The 22572-nt window shown below is 35.2% G+C and overlaps 1 protein-coding gene across 2 annotated transcripts in view; it reads left to right on the plus strand.

Annotated features, from left to right (window-relative positions):
- The first annotated feature begins 1287 nt into the window (after nucleotides 1-1287).
- Nucleotides 1288-22572, plus strand: part of LOC149845370 (3-hydroxyisobutyryl-CoA hydrolase 1-like) — a 33057-nt gene continuing 11772 nt past the window's right edge. The window contains exons 1-9 of one of the 2 annotated variants that reach the window (XM_089997595.1): nucleotides 1347-1395; nucleotides 1483-1563; nucleotides 2885-2953; nucleotides 5215-5278; nucleotides 5704-5783; nucleotides 5921-6004; nucleotides 8288-8372; nucleotides 21164-21249; nucleotides 21529-21650. In XM_089997595.1, coding sequence (XP_089853721.1) covers nucleotides 1357-1395; nucleotides 1483-1563; nucleotides 2885-2953; nucleotides 5215-5278; nucleotides 5704-5783; nucleotides 5921-6004; nucleotides 8288-8372; nucleotides 21164-21249; nucleotides 21529-21650 — 710 coding nt within the window. In that variant the 5' untranslated portion in view covers nucleotides 1347-1356. Of the gene's footprint in view, nucleotides 1396-1482; nucleotides 1564-2884; nucleotides 2954-5214; nucleotides 5279-5703; nucleotides 5784-5920; nucleotides 6005-8287; nucleotides 8373-21163; nucleotides 21250-21528; nucleotides 21651-22572 lie in introns of both variants that reach the window. The other variant, XM_089997596.1, reaches the window with a different exon arrangement.

The raw sequence follows: 22572 nt of genomic DNA on the forward strand, positions 1-22572 counted from the left end.
TTACAAATCGATATTAACAAAAAAAATAATATCTCACAAATCGGTAGTATGTTACTACAACCGCGATTTGCGTTACATTGCATATATTGAGTGAATGGACGATATCGGATGGGGTAGAGGCCCTTGCTTGCATCTGTAACCAAGCATTCTTGTCAACAAATCCTACCGACTTACAAATATCTTCAAGTTTCCAATCATCGAAAGGACAAGATCCACCTGCAATAACAAAACAATGCTTTAATGGTACTTACGACGACATACGTTCTTCAACAATAGCGTGATGACATGAAAAGATACTCACAATGTCTTAATGGCACTTGTTGGAATATTTGTGCGTCATTGCTTTCTTCCATACTGCCTAACGACAACGAAAAAAAAGAGAAAACTATAAAAAGAGATGGCCGACAAATGCCCCTATGACGCCCACCAATGATCGAACCAGTCGATCGCAAACTCAAGAATGTTTTGTAAAACAAGGTAGAAATGAGAAGGCAACAATGTGTTGTAACACAATCTAAAAACCAAGGTGGGAACGACAAAGGCTGCTCCGGTGGCAGCAAACGATGACAAATGGTGCATCGTCAAAGGGAGCTCCTGTTACAACAAATGATGCAAAACAGAACGTTTGGACTTTGAAGAGTTAACATCATCATCGACTTTCTGGATGTAAGACATTTTTGTCCTTTTCTTGAATTGTCGCTTTCTTTTTTTTTAAATGAAAGACATTTTTGTCATTTTTTTGAACCGTCATTTCATGGCAAGAATAACAAGAAAGGGTACTTAAGTTTTTGCAACCGCACCGAACTCCAATGCTAAGTGATACCGACACAGACGAGAATATGAACTTCACATGCTTATATACGTGACGCTCATTCGGACCCCTCAACACGCATTGTAGCAAACAGTGCATCTTCTGGAAAAAACATACAACACCCTCCCAAAAAGAGACCAATGGTTAGGTGAGACCTAGACAATTAACGAAGATAGATAGAGAGAGAGAGGGAGAGAGAACTTCTGATAGGTCCTCAAGGTAAAAAGCACGAAAAGAAGTAATGGTTGGCGTCAAACCCTTTGACCACGTCTCAGTCTCACATAAAAAGATAATACATGTCATTGTCGGGTTAAAAGTTAGTGTATTCCCAGTTCGAATTAACGCACCTGAAAACGATCCAAGGTCCAACTGATTTCCGCAACAATGTCAAAAAGGACAGCCCAAGACAAAATCATGCATAGTAAAGAAGATGAGCAAGAATGCCCATTTCTTGGGGGCGTTATATAACGAAGAAGCTCGACACTGCTCTTTGCTTCTCGGTGGCTCACCGCGTTCTGCTGTGATAACCATAATCATCAGCGATCATGGCCTCTATCATTTCGACTGGTTTTGAGAACGAACATGTAATATTCTTTGATCTTTAATCTCTCTCTCTATATATTATATTAGAGAAAGAGAGAGAGAGAGACTGAATTGTTTTTTGGTAGTAGGTATTGATTGAGCAGCACTCGCATGTGAGGACGGTGATCCTAAACCGACCTCAACAATTGAACGCGTTCTCCTTTAGTATGGCAAGCACGCAACTTTTTTCTTAATTTCCTTTCTCTGATACACCAACCCAACTCCTTTTCATATGAACCAGCAATTTCCTTTATTTTCTTCCTCTTCTTGTGTTCATGGATGTGTGGAATTGTTTCCGTACGTTCATTACATTATGTCTCCACAACCTTTTCTAAACAGTTACTAAAATGTCCTCATTTCTTAAAACTGACATGGGGATGTGTCTTGAACGATAATTTTGGGCTGACGGCAGTGGTGGTGGCAGTGGGATGCGGATGCTGGCAGCCAAGCTGAGAGAGGGTGGAGATGTCCGCCAGCCAGAGTTATGGTGGCTGTGGGAAGAGAGAGAAGCACCCACAAAATGTTCTTCTCTCTTTCTTCCTTTCTTGGATACCCCTACTCGTGTTCGTCTGAATCAGCGGTTTCCCTGGTTGCTTCCTCTTGTGCCACTACATGGGTGTGCGAAAAATTGCCTCCATACGTTCATTAGATCGTTCCCACAACCTTTTTTTATGCGATTGCGTTGTTGAGACTCAGAATGACTTGATGTCGTGCCTTGTGTGGAGAATCATGGTGATTGACGTGGGTGGTTATTTCGTGGACTTCCCAGCTTGTCTTTCGTAGTTTTAAGAGTGAATCAATTCTCCTAATCATAGTTAAAATGAGAAGGCAAGAACAGAGTTGATGATCTCTTGGCATTCGAAAGTACCCCTCAATTTTGTATGACTGGCAGTATGAGATGATGGGTGCTATTTGTTTAAGTTTAATTAAACATATCTTCTGGTTGTAGCCGTTGAAATGCAAGCAATGCTTGTATTTGTTACCGACTGTTTGCTGAATTGAAGTGAATGAAGATAATATGGATGTTACATGAAAGAAAAAAAGGATAAAATTCCTAGAGCATTGTATTCTCGCCGCAGCCATATCGCGCTTTTGTGGTTTCTTCAATGGTGGCCTAGATAGGGCCTTTCTAATCCAGTTTAAGTTGGTCTGATTAATTTTTTGAATTTTATTTTTATGTTTTCCTTCTCTTAGGCTGGTACCAATCTGTTGCTTTCTTTTCTAAATTTCAAATGTTTCATTTTTTGCTCATAGAGTACTCAGGGGCATGACAAGACACTAATGTATTGAAGACGTGTGATACCTTGTTGTTCGCCATTTTGTCCTTGTTATTGTTAGTAAAAGTGTTCTCTTTCTGACTTTTGAAAAAATGGGTTTTCTTTGTTATGTAAGGGACACTGACAATTTGCTGATAGAGTCTTACTTTACGTGATGCAAGTACTTATCTCCTATTCATAAAGAACTGACTTTCTTATAAATTATTTTTTTTAGGTTTCTCAGCTTCTTAAATCATTTCTAGAGTTCGAGGAAGATTCTAGGGTCGCGTTACTGATTCTGAAGGTATTGTAACATTGAAAAAACTTAATCTTTATTGTGACATTGATGCGACTTGCTTTTTTTCTGAAAAAAAACACTGAAGAAACTCAGTTGATGGCACCAATTTCAATCTCATTACAGTAGATAGAAAATCGAATATGAAATATTGTTCTAAGCTGGAAGCATCATATATTCCTTTTAGCACTCACAGCATGTTTATTCAGACCTTTATATAATCTTTTCTGGTTCTCGCCAAAGACCTTGTTGTATCAGGTCAAGACAATCACTGTCATTGTCATTCCCCTATGTGTTATACGAGATTAAGAACTGCTAGCACTTGCTAATATCCTGTTTGTGTGGTTCTACAATCACTATGGGACAGTAAAATGAATGTGACTTGAATCCTACGTCACATGGGTGTGGGTACGGGTACGGAGGTACCGCACGTCAATTTCAAAAAATGCGGGTACGGAGACACAGCTATATATATATATTAAGTATAACATAAATACAAAATAAACAGAATATAATCTAAATATATATGCTATATCTAAAATATATATTATATGCTGAAAATAAAATAATAAACTGAAAATATAATTATAAATGGGATACAAACTTGTATGTACGGAAGGTAAAATGGTGTGTCCAGGTGTCGCTGCATGTTGACACGGGGACACGCCTGTCGACACAGGTACGGTGGGCAAAATGCAGTGTCCGTGTGACATAGCTTGAATCATATTCTGGTGCATGTGCCAAAAAAAAGTTAGTATGGAGCCGCTGTACATAGATATTCAGGTCATGAGTACTTGGCATTTCATCTTTTTATTGCACCTAATTAAACGTAGATATTCAGGTCATAAGTACCTGGTTTTCATCCTTTTATTGCACCTAATTAAAGTGTTGAAACAGCCTCTTTGGAGAAGGTTTTGTGGAACTTAATGAACTCAGAGCTTCATTGAGTCCTTCATAAGTGTGGATGAGGCCCAAGATAAATCAATAATCGATAAAACTGCCAAAGGATGACTGAAGAAGGCCATGCTAGAGATGCTGCCAACTTTTATTAAGATGAACAGAGTTCTATAAAGTTCAAGAAAAACATTTCCCAATTTGTATTCTCACTTCTAGCATGGAGAATAACCGTCTATCTGCAGTTTGCAGAAACATCCGCAATGTTAATGCTGAGCTAAAATTCCATATCTTGATACTTCTTACATTGTCACATTTTTCTTAATGCCTAGGGCTTGTTTTCATTCTAGATCAGCACCAACTAGTAGCAAGATATCAATATTAAGCTAATTTATGTTGTTCACTGAAGTTATAGGATAATCAGTCTAATCATGGGATAGTTGACAAATTCATATTTCCAGGAGAGGTACAAACGATTCAGTGAATGATCTTGTATCACCATTTCAGGTTATAAGGCACATTGAGAGTCATCCATTTTAATATTACAGGCAAACTCCATAATGAAGAATGCTTATAGGTCATACAGAAAAAGTGAAATCCTAATCAGTTATGACATACATTTAACTTCATATGCAACTCTATTTCCACCCTAAACTGAGAATTATTGTGTCATCCTATTCGTTCTCAAGATCCTTTTCATATGAGTAAGAATAATATTTGCTTCTTTTGCTTATCAATTTTGTTAGCTTAAAAAGTTATATGCTCTATACATATCTTTTATGGTGTTTGATGATTAGTAATGGGAGATCGAATTATGAAATTCCAGTTTTTAGAATTCTTCATCTTGGTATTTGTCACACAATCAGTGATTAGAAGTGTCTAGGAACAAGGAAGCATCTGGCAGAGCAACAAATGTAAATTCAGGGGCAGGAAAAGTCATCTAGAATGGACACAAAGCATGTAGGTACATTTATTTATGAGTTGGAGAGGTCTCTTGTTCAGAGGTTCTTTGGCTGGTAAATTATAATCAATGTTAAAAATGTGCCCCTGTGTCTTCATATTGGATCACCCAAGATGGTTGACTTCCTAGATTTTGATTTATGTAAGGTCAAACATGTAAAAAAGATTCTTTTGCGATCAATAGTCATAATGCTTAAATGTTATATAAGTTTTTTGTTGTGTTCACCAAAAAATTTGTGATGAGCACTCTTCCTTTATAGGAAGGTTTTCTGCTCTTCTGTATCATCCTTTCCTTGATGAGCTCTTGTTTTCTTTGAATTGTTTCTTTTGGTTTGTCGTCTTTTTGATGGCAGAGCCACTCTTGTTTACTGTGCTGAATCCGTACTAATCAAATCTTTATTTGGACAAATTTACAGGGAAAAGGAAGAGGTTTTTGTGCTGGTGGTGATGCTGCCACTGTTTCACGTCATTCTTCAGAAGGCAATGGTTTTCTTCCTCTTTTTTTATTGTTTTTCTTTCCTTTTTTGTGTTGACAGATTCCTGATCGTGATTATGGGTGTATTGTATTTCTCTGTTGTTGCTGCATATGGTGGTAACATGCACAGACCTGCATGTAGTAATTACACATGCATGTTCACACACACACATCACAAGGATGGTATGGTCTAAACTAAGGTCTGAAATCTCTAACCATGATGACCAAACACCACCCCCCCCCCCCCTCTTTCTCAGGGGGAGCTGTCCAATCATCAAGGCTGATATTTCAGATCTTCCTTGTTTTGCATGGTGCCCCATAAAAAGCAACCTTGCATACCTTTCTTTCAAGAAGAAAAGGATTGCCATGCTTCTGATGCTTCTGTTAATACTGGTCAGGCTTGTCTGATTATTGAACTCTTGTGCATTAGGAGATTGGACTTTTGGTGCTAATTTTTTCTGGATCCAGCATACCTTAAATTATGTTATGGCAACATATAAGAAACCTCAGGTTTGCTTAAGATCTTGTGCTTCTAAGTTTGCTCCACATGTTATCTTTATTTACTAATTACTTTCTCTTCTTTTCTAATAATCCATTTACTAGTATGATTTCATCGTGTTAATATCAGTGACACATTGTTATAACAGGTTTCACTTCTTGATGGAATCGTTATGGGTGGTGGTGCGGGAGCATCGATGCATGGGAGGTTTCGAGTTGCCACAGAGAATACAGTAGTACCCTTCGCTCTTAAAAGTGCATTCTAGATAACTTTGCATATTGTTATTCACACTTTTTAACTTTGTAAATTTAAAGTTTTTTTGGGCTTCTAGAAGGGGTTTTATGCGGAAAACTTCAATGTGATTTCTGCCAATAAATTTCACACTCCAGTTGTTTTGTGTTAAGTGTCTCAAGTAAGTTTCTCTTGAAACCTCCTCATTTATGGAGTGTTTGGACACACCTACTTATCCAGATATCCAGGATAAATTGAGATATTGTATTAAGCTTCAAAGTGAAATGTTCCAACTTGTCCTGTTTTTTCGAGGTTGAGGGGTACATCCAAACACAAATAACAGCAGAACCAAATTCTCATAAATTTCTGAAGAAGGTTGATTAGCAGCTGTCTTGACTCTTGAGAGAGGAACATACTGTGTGTGGCCCCTATTAACCTCATGTGTGAGGGTCTAAGACATGAACTTTCTGTTGATTTATGTAACCTTGATTACAGCAATGAAAAAATTAGAAGACTACTAAAAGAAGTGGCATCAAAGTTCAAGCTGTAATCACTGATATCATCGATATTTTGAAAATATCACAATATGATTGGTATTTTTAAGTAAGCCAATAATGTAGGAAAAATTTTGCAGTTTTTGAAAATATCACCAGAAATAAATACCGTGATACTATCATGATATTTAAATGAGATTTTTGTTTTTTTTTCTAATTTTTATATAATTTAAGCGTATGCTTTCTTTTTTTTTTTGGTTTCTTTTTTACTTTAGGAACTTTTCTACTTGCTTATTTTTATTATTTGGCAAACAAATTAACACAAAAACTTTGTTTCTTATTTCTGTCATTATTTTTTATATTTTCAAAATTCTGATTTTTCTGAGAAAAACTAACTTTCGAAACAAAAACATTGAAAAAAACCCTCGGTGAGAAATTGCTGAGACGGATATTGGTGACCGTGGCTTAAACTTCCTACCATGTAAAACAACACCTAATGGACTTCTAATCACTATACAAAATATTTAGTACACAAATATGAAAAGGTGACCTTAGAAAATAAGGACTTGTAAATGAATGATACAACACATGCCCATTAAAACAAGAACTCTCTGGGGGCCAACTAATGCTCCCCCACAAGTTGTAATGTTGTTTCTTCATGTACAACTTGTTCTTGAGAAACTTGAATGCATCTCTAGTTAATCCTTTGGTGAAAAATAGAAACAACTTGATTTTCACTATGCATGAATATCGTTCTTGATCTCCTCAGATTCCACCATTTTACTAACAAAGTGATAGTCTATGTGGATATGTTTAGATCATAGTCACCGATAATCAGCGATATGTTGAAAATATCGTGAGAAATTCTGATATTTTAAGGTAGCTGTTAATATTGGGAAAATCTCGCGATATTATCATGATATTTTTACAAATTTTAAGAAAATCTTATATATATTTTCAGTTCAGTTTTTTTATTTTTTGTTTCTTTTGTATTTGAAAGACTTTTAAAACTTGTTTCTTTATATTTTTGTAAGCAAAATAATAGAAAACATATATTTTCTTACAATTATTTACATTCCTTAAATTTTTTAAGCTTCTGAGTTTTTCTGAGATTTTTCACCTTTTGAGAATATTTCCCATAAAAATCCTTGCTGAGAAATTACCTTGAACGATATAGGTGACTATGGCTTATATCTATCTTGAAGTACAGGATTGGATGCTAAGCTAATGCATTTTTATTATCAGAATGCATGGTTAACCTTTCAACACCAAAACCAAGAGCTCCTCACAAGGCTGCATAACCATGAGATTTCAGAAGTAGCTCCTGCTGAAGTCCTATACTTTGCAATGTTCCTTTGTTTTTTACTCTTCCAAGATACTAAATTTCATCCCAAATAAATGCAATATCTTGACACTGAAATTCTTGTGTATGCGGGTTAAGTGACCAATCTGCATCAAAAACGAAACAAAGATTCTATTCTCATGTTATTAATATTAATAAGATTATAAATTGGGCCATGTGATAGGGTACCTTTCAGTTTGACATTATTCTCTATAAGGCTTCCATATGGACATTGCCTAAATTGGCAAGCTTGATTAATAAGAAATGTTGGGGCTTGTGATGTTAAAAATATTTTAATATGATTGCATTCTTTCAAATTCCCGCTGGGCTGAAAACTTCTAATATGTTTTCAAAATTTTGTTGTGCCATCAAACAAATAGCTTTATCTTATTGGATAAAATTTCAATCTCAACAAGGCTTTTATCTTAATGGGCAAACTTTTGTGCAGGTGTTTGCAATGCCAGAAACAGCACTAGGTCTGTTCCCTGATGTAGGTGCTTCTCATTTTTTGTCCAGGCTCCCTGGTTTCTTTGGTACTTCCTGAACCTAATAGCATCTTGTGTGATTTTGATTCTGCAAACAGCAACTTGATTGTATATCTTTGTTTGTGCATGAAATTTTCTGTTGGTGTATAATCACTTAAACTCCTTATATGGTTATGTCACATGCACATGGTTATGTATGCAGTCAATATACAGACACAATACATGGATTTGGATTTTTTATGAAAAGATGTATAAAATGATGAGAATATCAGCTTACAAAAATGATAATTCATCATCAACTGTATCAGTTTTATTCCTCGTGGTGGACATTGAGTAATTCTAACATGATTAGATTATCAATTGGCATATGCCAATGCATACAAGGTTGATGGCCTACTGTATAAATGGGTGAATGGGCATAATACCACATGGTTTCCTATGAAACTTGATTTTAGATTCACTATGTCATTGTCTATGTCACATGGGTACGGGTACAGAGGGTACAATACGACAATTTCAAAGAATGCAGGTATGGAGACACAGCTATATATATATATATATATATATATATATATATATATATATATATATATATATATATAAAGAGAGAGAAAGAGATAGAGAGGAAAGAGTTTGGGTCTAGATCCACATATGATCCAGACCCAAATTCTTTCCTCTCTCTCTCTCTCTCTCTATATATATATATATATAGAAGGGGAAGGTGAGCCCTTCTCCTTTTTTGCTCTCCCTCTTTCTCTCTCTCGCATGCACCCATTCCTCTCGACGCTCCCTCTCCCTCTCTTTCTCTGTCTCTGGCAGATTGGAAGAAGAAGAAGGTTGAAGAGGGTATGGTTTCTCTTTCTCTCTCGGATTATTGTAGGAAGAAGAAGAAGGTTGAAGAGGGTATGGTTTCTCTTTCTCTCTCGGATTATTGTAGGAAGAAGAAGAAGAAGAAGAAGAAGAAGAAGAAGAAGAAGAGAACACTCCCTCTCCCTCTCTCTCTCTTGGCAGAAGAAGGTTGAAGAGGGTGTGCTCTCTCTCTCTCTCCTGAATTGTTGTAGGAAGAAGAAGAGGACGCTCCCTCTCCCTCTCTCTCTCTGTCTCTCACGCAGATTGGAAGAAGAAGAAGGTATGCTCTCTCTCTCTTCCTCTTTCTCTTTCGTCTTCTTCTTCCTTCTCTTCCTCTTTCTTCTTTCCTCTTCCTCTTTGGTCTTCTTCCTTCTCCTCTTTCTTTTTTTTCTTCCTATTCTTCCTTTCCTTCTCCTCTTTTTCTTCTGCACTGCCTTTCACCGACATAAACAAAAATTGGTTTGGGTTAGGGTTTGGACCCAACCCGATCCGGACCAGCATGTACCTCTGCTGCGTCGGCAGCTCAGTAGCCGTGTCTATGTAACATAGGTCATTGTAGTGGATTATAGTTGAATTACAGCGAGATGTATCACATGGACAGGATTTTTTCTTTCCATACAGGTGTTTATAGAAAATCTGAAGTACATTTATTATATAGGTTTTCTATAGCTCTTATGGACACAAACATAAAAAAAAAACAGTAGCCGGGATATGTCATACTGCTAAGGATATTGTGCTGTTAATTTTTTTTTGAAAAGCATGACAACTATTTATGACTCAAAGCAACATGTAGGACACATATCTCAGCAATGCAATTTTACTCAGATTTACTATTTTTGATGTCTTAAAGTTGCGGTTGAATATGTAATGAAATATGCTCAAAACAAACAAGTGCCTCTTATGGGCAAGAACAACATACACAAATAGAGACCACTTATGAGTCAGATACAATCATAAACACAATGCTACTTATGGGCAAGAGAAACAACATAAAAAATATATGGATTTTATTGAGAGAATGCTTTAGAACAAACTAAAAATGCAAAAGGGGGTTCACCCCTATTTATACACAACAGAAGGCCAACTAAAGCCATTGGGAGTGCTCCCAACTGCTCAAAATATAGCCATTGGGAGCTCTCTCAACAACTCTATTTTAGGGTATTATAAGGACTATAATACCATTAATAAAAAGAGTAAAGTACAAAAAGAATAAAACTCTAAAGTGCCCCTAATGAACACAACAAATTACATAAGGTGAAATAACAAAAATACTCCTAATGGGTTTTACTTATTATATCAAGAAGAATATATATATATATATATATATATATATATATATATATATATATATATATATATATATATATGCTTTAACACTCAACACTCTCCCTCAAACTTACGATGTAATCACCGAAAGTTTGTCGAGAGAAAAATGAAACTGGGAAGAAGAAAAAACTTTCGTAAAGAAGTCGGCCAATTGAAATTTCGATGCTATACAAGGCATGATGATAGTCTTCTTCAGTTACTTTTCACGAACATAGTGGCAATCTATTTCAATGTGTTTGGTGGGCTCATGAAACGTTTGATTGTTGACTATGTAAATAACGCTTTTATTATTACATCATAACCTTGAGGGTGATTGCATATGCACCCCTATGTCATCCAATAATCTTCTCAACTATACAATTGCAGATGTTGTGGTGGCTATGACACAATACTCAGCTTCGGTGGACGACAATGACACCTGTTGTTTCTTACATTTTCAGGATACCAATGAGTCACCTACAAATACACAAAAACCATTAGTTGAGCGTTTATCATTAGGATCTCTTCTCCACTCAGAGTCAGTATAAGCAATTAATTCAAGTGAGGAGGAAAAAGACAAAACAATACTCTTAGAAGCAAAAATGTGTAAATATCTAATGATACGCACAACAACACTCATGTGCTCAATAGTAGAAGAATGTTGGAATTTACTGGCAGTATGGACTGCAGGTGAAATATCAGGTCTAGTAATGGTCAAGTATATAAGAGCCTCAATCATTTGGCAGTAAGTAGGATCATCCAGAGGTGTGCCATCATCTATCTTCATTTTTTGCATTTATCACTTCAGGAGTGTCTACCATTTTCTCATCTGTAATTCTAGACCTGTTTATGATGTCGAAAGCAAATTTAGATTGAGTTAGAAAATAGCCACTATACGACCTCAATCCCTAAAAAATATCTAAGAAAACGTAAACCAGTTATTTCAGAACTTTGTTTTAAAACGTTCTTAATAAAACTAACTCTCTGTTTGTCTCCTCTAATGATCATATTGTCAACATATAGAAGGAGGATAACAATAATTGCATCAGATTTCTTAATAAATATAGCATTGTCAATATAACAGGAAGTTAAGCTTAGTTTCACCATATCAGAACTAAAATGATCATACCAAGCTTTGGGTGTCTGTTTCAAACCATAAAAGGCTTTCCTTAAGTGAAACACCTTTCCAACAGGAACCTTATATTCAGGTGGTGGGTCCATGTAAACTTCTTCCTTCAATTCACCATTGAGGAAGACATTCTTGACATCCATTTAATAAATAAGCCAATATCTAATGACAACTATTGCTATAAGAGTTCTAACGAAAGTCATCCTAGCTATTGGGGCAAAGGTTTCATCATAATCTATACCATATTCCTGATAGTAACCCTTAACCACTAATCTGACTTTATTTCTTTCTAAAGTTCCATCATTATTGGTTTTAATTTTAAACACCCATCTACAACCTATTGTCTTTTTCCATGAGAAAGACTTCTTAAGTCCCATGTTTTTTATTTTTTTAAGGTTTGTATTTCATCACTCATAACACTCATCCATTCAGGATAATTTTTGGCCTGATTGTATGAGGAGGGTTCAAAGTAAGAAAATATCTTGGCTAGACAAGCTCCATATTGATGAGCAAAATTTTCATAGGATACAAATCTATCTCGAGGCTTATGTATTCTAGTGGATTTCCTAAGAGTGCTTGGTTCTATGCTAAAATATTGTTCTAAGGCAATTGGATGTCTATCACCAGTTCTTTCATATTGGATAACTGGAGGTTCACCATTAATGTCATTAGACTCACCATATTGGATATTGGACCAAGGTTCATCGTTAACAACATTATTGTTGATTAATATATCATCATCACATTTAGGAAGTAATTCAAGAAAAGAGTAATCATTATTTTCTTTAATAGGTACATTTAAATCAAAGAAACTTTCTTGCTCTATTAAGGTAACATTTCTTGATATATAGAGCTTTTCATGTTTAAAGTCATAACATCTAAATCCTTTTTAAGTTTCTCCATAACCAAGAAAAACATAAGAAATGACTTTTGGTGAAAGTTTGTCATTTTTATTTGTAACGACAAAACATTTACATCCAAAAGTCCTTAGTCTAAAATAGTCAAGGGTAGTTTTATAAAGTTTCTCATGAGAAGAAATAATTTGAAGTTTGGTTGAAGAAAGTTTGTTTATGAGGTAAACTGAAGTAAGCGCAACTTCAACCCAAAAGCAAGGCTCTAATGGTTTCCACTATATTTCCTTTCGGTCAAACCATTTTGTTGAGGCGTGTTTGCACAAGATCTTTGAGATAAAATGTCATGATTCTCCAAATAATTTTTAAAATCTTTTGACACATACTCTCCCACTGAATCGGATTAAAAAGTAAAAATATTGGTTTTAAGGAGATTCTTAACAAGGTTGTGAAAAGTTTTAAAAGTTTCAAAAACTTCATATTTGTGCCTCAAAAAGAAAATCCAAGTGAAACGAGAATAATCATCCACAAATATCACATAATAAGTAAATCCTCCCTTAGAGGCAACATGAGCATGACCCCAAACATCTGAGTGTATTAATTCAAGCGGTTTGGAGGCAAAGTTCTCTCTTGATAAGGAATGACTTTCATTTTCCAAGAATATAATTTGTACATTGAATTTTTTCATTACAAAATTTTCTTAAATAAGATGCATTGGATAATTTAGGAATGCTAGGATGACCTAGTCTTTGATGCCACAAAAAAATATCCAACTTTTGTACATTGAAGCAAAAAGAATCTTTGAGAATGATCAACTGATCCATGTGACAGAGATCTCCTTCTCTATGTCCTTCCCCAATCTGCTTGCCGAACTCGAGATCTTACGACCATGGTCGATAGTTGAAAATCTGAAAGAATATTTAAGTTCAGTTTTAGAATAATTATGATTTTGGGAATGAAAAATTTTAAAGAATTTGAAAAATTCCCAATTCCTTTAATTTCAAGAGAGGATCCATCCGTAGTAAAAACATTAGATTTACTTGAATTAAAAACACAATCGAAGAGCATAGTACTATTGAGAGTCATATGAAATGAGACATTGAAATCTAGGAGCCAAGAAATCTTTCTGGGAGGTGAAGAAGAGGAGACTGTGGCACCAGCTAAGGAGGATGAGAGCCTTTGATGAGCGGTTGTAGAGCTTTCACAAGTTTAAACAAGGACATGCCTTGAAAACCATAGTGGGAGGCTTCCTTGTTTTCTTGAGGAGATTCTAAGATAACTACTCTTTTCTTAATTCAGGGCAAAAAGGTTTGATGTGCCTCGGATTTCCATAGTTATGACAAGTAATTTTTTCTTTTACAATTATTTCTCCCATCATATCTCCTATCATTGTTCCTTGACCTCCAAGAATTATTATAGAAGTGAGGAGGCTTATAGAAATGAATATTGACACGAGGTCTAGATACCGTCGATACATTGTCCTTGGACTCCCTAGATTCGGTAATAGATTTTAGCTTTGTTTCTTCTATGCAAACTTGGGCTAAAATCTCATGTCAAGAAGAAAGCTCCTCTTGATTTTTATTCCGATGTTTGATAGATACTCGAACATGTTCAAATTCAGGTCTAAGCCCTCTCATAAATTAAAAAAATTGCTCACTAAGTATTTGATTTTTCCTGCAGTGAGCATCATCAAGGGTGTCCCAAATAGGCTTCATTTTAGTCATTTGTTCCCAAAGTCTTTTGAAAGTACCATAGTACTCTCTAACACTTCTTTATCTTTGCTTGCAATTGTGAATCTTATCTTACAATTCCCTTTTATAGGCACCATCATGTTGGGTGTAGGTTTGTTTGATAAAAACCCATGCTTCATCGGCCCTCTCAAATTTCAATATATGTTCACAAGGTTCTTCACACATACTCCCCATAAATAGGGATAAAACCCTAGCATAACCAACATCCTATGCTTTAATAGCCTTTTTATAGTCTAAAAAAACCTTCTCTCTCTTTATCTTTAATAGGATACTCTTTGGTAATTCCATGTTCCCCATGAGGTTATGACATGGAGCCATCAACATAGTCCCAAAATCTTTGTCAACCAAAATTCTTTTCATGGCAATGACCCACATATTATAATTTTTTTCATCAAATTTGACAAGAACTGTAACTTTTTTTCCGGCCATCGTATTAAGAAAATAAAGAGTAGAATAAGAGAAGGAATAGAGAAAAAAGAAGAAAGAAGATTGCAAGAAATGTGTTTAAGAAGTTTGATGGCGCATTTTCTTAGGCAACATACCAACAAACCAATGCTCCACCAATCTTACGATCCTCCTCTTGATCCTCACATACAAGTTACAACCCAAGAGCACCAATGCTATGATACCATGTAATGAAATATGATCAACACAAAAAAGTGCCTCTTATTGGCTACAACAACATACACAAATTGAGATTACTTATGGGTCAAGATACAATCATAAACACAATGCCACTTATGGGCAAGAGAAACAATATAAAAGATATAAGGATTTTATTGAGAGGATGCTTGAGAACAAGCTACAAATACAAGAGGGGGTTCGCCCCTATTTATACACAAAAGAAGGCCAACTAGAGCCATTGGTAGTGCTCCCAACGACTAGAAATATAGCCCTTGGAAGCTCTCCCAAGTTCTATTTTAAGGGTATTATAAAGACTATAATACCCTTACTAAAAAGAGTAAAATACAAAAAGAATAAAACCCTAAAGTGCCCCTAATGAACACAACTAATTACATAAGGTGAACTGACGAAAATACCCCTAATGGATTTTACTTATTAAATCAAGAAATATATATACATATTAATGTATATATATGTACATACACAAGATCATAAGTATATATATATATATATATATATATATATATATATATATATGTTAGCACATATATATATATATATACTTTAACAGAATATGATTCCTAGATTAGCAGAGCCATGTTATCTTTAGCTGGGGGCCAAAATGGTCATGGGAACTTCAAATCCTAATGGTAGACCATCTCCGAGCTCGGCTCTGAAAAGGAACATGATTTTGTGCTTTAACATAGAAACATTCATGCTTGTTTCTGTGCTCATGTAACAGCTGTGTGGTTGAAAGCGACAATAAATTCCTTAAGTTTGTTGTAGCTGGCTATCTTAACCAGCAGTTCATTTGAAATGAGATCATCTTTATGATTTTATTCCCATTTTGTATAGGAAAAAGAAAAGAAAGAAATGTGATCATCTTTATCCCCAACGACTATATGTGGGCCCCCCAAGGTACATAAAGTACAGTATTTAAAAGAAAAAATAAGAAATAAAATAAAAATAAAAATAAAAATAAAAATAAAAATATACAAATATATTAAAAAAGATGAATATGCGTAAAAAGAGAAAAAGACTAAAATACCCCTATGGCTGATGTATATTTGTATATATATAATTAGATAGATACATGTACATATATATGAAATGTATATGTATATGTATCTTTCTTTATATATATAAAATATATATGAGCATTACAATGATAATGGATTACAATTTAACACCCTCCCTCAAACTTAGGGCATGATGACCGAAAGTTTGCCCAGAAGAAAGTTGAAATGAGGTGAGCATAGCGCTTTGGTGAAGAAATCTGCTAGCTGATATTCAGAGGTTACGTATGGAAGATCTATGACTCCTTTCAAGTATGTTTCTCGAACATAGTGACAGTCCATCTTAATATGTTTTGTGCGCTCATGAAAAATGTGTTTTTTGACAATGTAAATTGCACTCTTGTTATCACAGAATAGCTTGGTGGGCCCTTCGACATTAATCCCCATGTTTTCTAATAGCTGATGGATCCATACAATCTTCATGGTAATAGTTGTCATGGCTCGGTATTTAGCTTCAGTAGATGATAAAGATACATTTTGTTGCTTTTTACATCTCCATGAGATTAGTGAGTCTCCTAAAAACACACAAAAGCTAGTGGTGGAGTGACGGTTATTAGGGTCACCTCCCCAATCAGAGTCAGTATAAACTATTAATTTTAAATTAGAAGATGAGGATAAGAATACTCCCTTATTTAATGTTTCCTTTATGTATTTGATGATCCTCGTAACTGCACTCATATGAACAAATGTTGGTGCATGTTGAAATTGACTTGCAGTATGAACTGCATGTGAAATATCTGGTCGAGTAATGCTCAGATACATCAAGGATCCTACAAGTTGTCTGTAAGGAGTGTGATCATTGAGAGAAATGCCATCATCAATTTTTATTTTGGTTCCTACTATAGCAGGAGTTTCACAAACTTTATCATCTGTAATACCTGACCTGTCAAGAATCTCATAGGCAAGTTTAGTTTGAGATAAAAAATACCCTCTATGAGAGTATGCAACTTCAATTCTCAAAAATAGGTTAAAAATCCTAAGTCAGACATCTCAAATTTATCTTTTAGAATTGATTTTATGCTTTTAACTCCTTTAGTATCACTTTCAGTTATTAACATATTATCAACATATAAAAGCAATATTACTACCCCTGTATTGATTTTTCTAACAAACAGAGCAGTGTCAGTGAAGTAAGATGAGAAACCATTTTCTAATATTACAGAATTAAATCTATCATATCAAGCCTTGGGGTCTTGTTTTAGACCGTAAAGTGCTTTTTGAAGACGAACCACTTTTCATTTAGGAATCTCCATTCATGGTGGAACATCTATATATACTTCTTCATTTAGATCATCATTTAAAAAGACGTTTTTAACATCCATCAAATAGATGTTCTATTTGCTAATTGAAGCAATAGTGATGAGGAAAATTGTTTTGATGAGGAAGATAAAGAAGAATATGACTTGGATGACTACTATTCTGAAGATGACCAAGATGATGAACCACCTAGCATGCATAAAACAACAGTGCTATGGCGCCATGTATTGAAACAAAAGAAGAGTGGGCAAGGAAAGCAAGGTGGAACCCAAGTTTTTATGTGCAGGCACTGCAAAAATATTTATCATGGGTCATATACTCGAGTTTTTGCACATCTCATGGGGTCTCCAAAGGGACAAAGTGTTGGGATTGCCTTTTGCCTTGTAGTTGCAAAAAATGCAGAATTGGCAAAAAAAATTAAGAGGCAAGTTCGTCGAGTGGAGGTTTCATCAAGTGCATTTGAGTTGAGGAGATCAAGAATTGATATTTTGAAGAAGCCTATTAGTATGACTACATCATCTAGTGGAAGCCGAAAAACAGTTGATATTCGTGATACCTTTAAAAAGGTAAAAAGAGATGATGTAGATCACAAAATTATCAGATTTTTGTGTGCAAATGGCATACCTTTCAATGTGCTTCGATCACCATATTGGGAAGAGATGATATCTGCAGTTAGTAAAGTGCCCGGATATAAACCCCCATCATATGAAAAAGCGCGAACAATGTTGCTTGACAGTGAGAAAGAGTGTGTTCACAGGGAGTTAAATGAATTTCAAGAAAAGTTTGAGGAGTTTGGAGTTTCCATTGTCTCAGACGGTTGGACAAATATCAAGAACAAACACTTGATAAATATACTTGCCTCAAACTGTTTTGGCTCGATGTTCTTATATGCAAGCGATTTTTCTAATATGCAACAGTCAGCTGCAAACATTGCCGAGTTTTTGAAGACGAGATTTAAACTTGTGGGGCCTTCTAATGTAGTGCAAGTGATTACAGACAATGCAGCAAATTGCAAGTTAGCAGGTGAAGAATTAAAACAAACGTACAAGTATATTTTTCGGTCACCTTGTGTTGTGCACACACTTAATTTGATCTTCAAGGATTTGGCACATGAGTTTCATTGGTTGGGAGAAACATATTTGCAGAGTAAAGAAATTGTGAAGTATATCACAAATCATTCAAAAGCACTAGCAATCTTTAGAAGCAATGAAAAATTAGAATTAATAAAGATTGCAAAAACAAGGTTTGCTTCACATTATACTACTTTGAAACGCTTGCTTGATGTGAGGGAGAGCTTAAGGCTCACAGTAATTTCAGATAGATAGAGCAATTGGAAGCAATCATGCATGGATGAAATTATGAAAAAAAGGGTTGTTACAACAGAAACAACTGTTCTTGATGAAGAATATTGGGATTCTGTACGTTTAGCATTATTGATTACAAAACCCATCTATAAGATGATTAAATTTTGTGATCAGGAAGGCCCTATAATTGGTGAAGTGTGTGAAGGCATGAACAACATGTTGGGGGAAATCAAAGACAATCTAAAAGGACAACCAAATTTATATGAAAAGATTCATAAGATTGTCTCAAATAGATGGGATAGAATGAATGTGCCTCTCCATAGTCTAGCCCACATGCTTACTCCAAAATATTACGAGTCGGAGTATCTCAAAATCCCAGCAGCAGGAGGGGTCAAACGAGTTTCTCCTGGTAAAAATTTAATTCTATCCATTTAATAAAGTTTAAAGTTAAATGATTTAATTATTTTATTATTTCATTTGCATTTTCTTGTTATAGTTACTAAACATTTTTTTTTGCAAAAAAGGATAATGATATCTTAGACGGTGCAATGCTCGCGCTTGAAGTCATATCTTCTGGAAATGAAGAGTTATCTACACTTTATAGGTCACAATTTGTGGCTTTTGCATCAAGAAGTGTAAGATTTAGCCGAAATGCAACACGAATAGATGCACTGAATCCTACAATGTCAGTGCTTAATTGGTGGCGTTTTTATGGTGGTGATACACCGGAGTTGAGAGCATTAGCCATTAAGGTTTTATCTCAACCTATTAGCACATCTTCTGCAGAAAGAGTGTGGAAGAGTGTGGAGCACCTATAGTTACATTCACAATGTTAAAAGAAATAGGCTCAATGAAGATCGTGCTGATACCTTAGTGTATATTCATTCCAATCTTCGATTGATTGACAGGTATAATTAAACTGTGTTGTACTTTTGTTTTGGTATTTTTTTTTCTTTTTTTATCATTGATTGTTTATTAGCATTCATATTTTATATTCTTGTTATAAAAGGTACAATAATCGCTATAAAGAAGGGCCTAGTCGAAAATGGGATATCAATCCAGAACTTCCTATTGTAGAAGAAAATACGTTGAGATTAGAGGATATGCGATGGAGAGATTTGGATGATAGTGCACAACAATCAAGCACTATTTCCAAATCCAAACATAAAGATGCACAACCAAGAGCTCCATTACCTCCAATAATTATATGTACAAATGAAGTTGAAGAGGATACAAATCAATCCATCAGATCTAGTAGAACTGCAGATATACAAGAGCGAATATCAGTTCCTCATGGTCGGATTGATCGTTTCTTTAGCCGGAGACCTAGGCAAGGTATGTTGATATTGTGTTTTTTATATTTTAAATTATGGTTTTTGAACATTTTAATTTTTTAACGTATTCATTATAGGAAATAAAGGAAGGAGCAGAAGACATGGTCGTGGAGGACAAGATGCACGTGATGATGCAGAAAATTCGCGATCTATTGCTGACTTGAAGGGGAAGAGAAAGATGACAGATTAATGAACTCTTGAATTATTATTATTTTTTTTTATGATGTAGTTGGAGTAGTCCAACTTAAAAACTTTTATATACAACAAGAATGTGAATTATGATTTTCTTTTGATGTATAATTTTTTAAATGCTTGACAGTTGCAATATGATGCATTTGTTAGATAATTACAACTTATATTATTTATTGTCTATATACATGTTTTATTTTGTCAATGATGACATAAATCTTAGTTTTTGATAAAATAAAAATATATAATTACATTTTCGCTTCCCTTTCGATTCTTATTCGCTTCTCACTCGAATCCTATGTCGCTTCCTTCTTCGCTTTTTAGGTCGCTTCCGGTTCGCTCCCAAGGTCGCTTCCGAGACGCTTCCTAGGTCGCTTCCGAGACACTTCTTAGGTCGCTTCCGAGACGCTTCTTGGTTCGCTCCTAAGTCGTCCCGCGCTTCCCACTTCCTAAAATCTTAGAAGTGCCTCGCTTCCTGCTTCCGCTTCCCGTATTGCTTCCCGCTTCCTCGACTGACAACTCTGGTGAGGACGACTACCATAGGGAGCCTACGAGACTGGGTGACTACTTTTGATATTCTTGGACAATGTGGCTCTATGATTTTAGACTTTAATTTAATTTTGTTCTGAGACTTTGATTATTGATTAATAAGATTAGTTATTTTGATTGGGTAGTTCAATATAAATATTACTTGTGGTTTGGAATTTGGTTAAGTATGTGAGGCCCCGGATTCTTGGGTTTTGGTTTTCGCAATTGTTTTAAAAAAAAAATCCACTTTTCAACAGAGGTGAGTTGGGGTCGTTACAAAAGCATTCTACCTAGGTGGTTAGGAAGCTTGAGGGTACTCTAGGACATTTGAAAAACGTATGCTCTCCTGATTTGATTGAGGAGGGTTCCTTTTACACTTGATTGAATCCAAGCAGGTCCTGTTATTTTAATAAATTTTGTAGCTGGAACAACTAAGAGAGAAGCATCAAGCAATCTATTCATGTGACTGGGTCACTTCTTTCCTATTTATCCGTATAAAAATAGTCTGATTTGTACAAGATTGACTTATATCATCTGTTCTATTATCAAATTATTACCACAATGCTAGATTCCTCTTTCTGGATACTGTATCTCTTAGATTGAATCTTTATATTCTTTTATTTTTTTATCATTTTTATTCAGGAGAATATATTGGTCTTACTGGAACAAGGCTTGATGGTGCTGATCTGCTTGCATGTGGTCTTGCAACTCATTTTGTCCCATCTGTGGTATTTTTTTCCCTGTGACGAGTTCCAAGTTTGCATTTATTTAGATTTTATTTACTCATAATAGGTGCTTGCCAAAGCTTTGCTAGCTGGTATGCACGTGTACTAGTGTTCATTCAATGTTACCATTTCTTTCTATTCAAGCTCATGATTGACATTTCATGCCATTCAGAAGACATATATTATTTGTTTCATATGATTCCATTATTTTTAGATATGTGCTCCAGTTGGTGCTTCTGGAACTGCTAATTCCTTTGCTAATTCTCATCTTATTGTTTACAGAAATTGCCTTTGCTAGAAAAAGCACTTTATGAGGTGGATACATCTGATCCACTTGTTATCAGTGCAATCATTGATAGGTTTTCAGAAAGAATGCCTCTAAAAAAGGATAGTTCTTTTCAAGGGTAAGATTCTGACTGCTCAGTTCATATGATTGAAAGTATATCCATTATTTATGTCCTCTACCATCTGTTGCATGATTACATTGTGTGAATCCATCTAGCCTCTTACTCTAAATTTGTCAGAGTACTTGTATGATGGGGTTTGTTCTGTTGGTGCAAAGTGAAATACAAATCTATGCATCTATATCTCTTATCTATATTTTTTTTTTGACAATGTGTGTACCAGGGCATGTTTACCCCGTTTATGGATCTTTTACCCCATGTACTGAAATTCCACTAGAGGGGGGTGAATAGTGAAATATGATTAAGATCGATAAAATAAAATAATCAGGCAATAAAGCACAACACATAAAACACAGAGTTTATACTGGTTCGGTCAATACCCAGACCTACATCCAGTCCCCAAGCAAACCACTTGAGCTTTCCACTATAACATCCGAGTCACCGGATAAATAGTACAACACCCTCTTCCTCAGAGGTCTTCTTCTCTCAACAGAGAAGGGGCACACCTTCTTCCACAGAGGTCTTCTTCTCTCAACAGAGAAGGACAACACCCTCTTTCTCAGAGGTCTACTTCTTTCAGCAAAGAAGGAATACAATGAATAACAGAAAGTTACAATACTTCCTATAGAACCTTCAGAATGATATGAATGCACGAATGAAGGATTCTCAGAATGTTCTGTTTGTCACTCAGAAGATACTCTTTGTCAAAGAGCTATACTTGACTCTTTCTCTTTTCTTTCTTTTCTTTTTCAAGGCTCTCTTTTCAAATAATGAATAGAATTTTTCTCGTTGTAAGGTCACACATCTATTCCATTCCTCTTGTTGAATAGTTTATTTGAGTGTGTTTATATAGCTTTAAAAAAGTAGTCGTTACATTTTGAAATTGTAGCCTTTTTGAAATGTGAAATGTTATGTCATTTCA

The sequence above is a fragment of the Nuphar pumila genome, chromosome 2, assembly GCF_984573655.1.
Source record: "Nuphar pumila chromosome 2, dmNupPumi1.hap1.1, whole genome shotgun sequence".
In the NCBI taxonomy this organism is placed as follows: domain Eukaryota; kingdom Viridiplantae; phylum Streptophyta; class Magnoliopsida; order Nymphaeales; family Nymphaeaceae; genus Nuphar; species Nuphar pumila.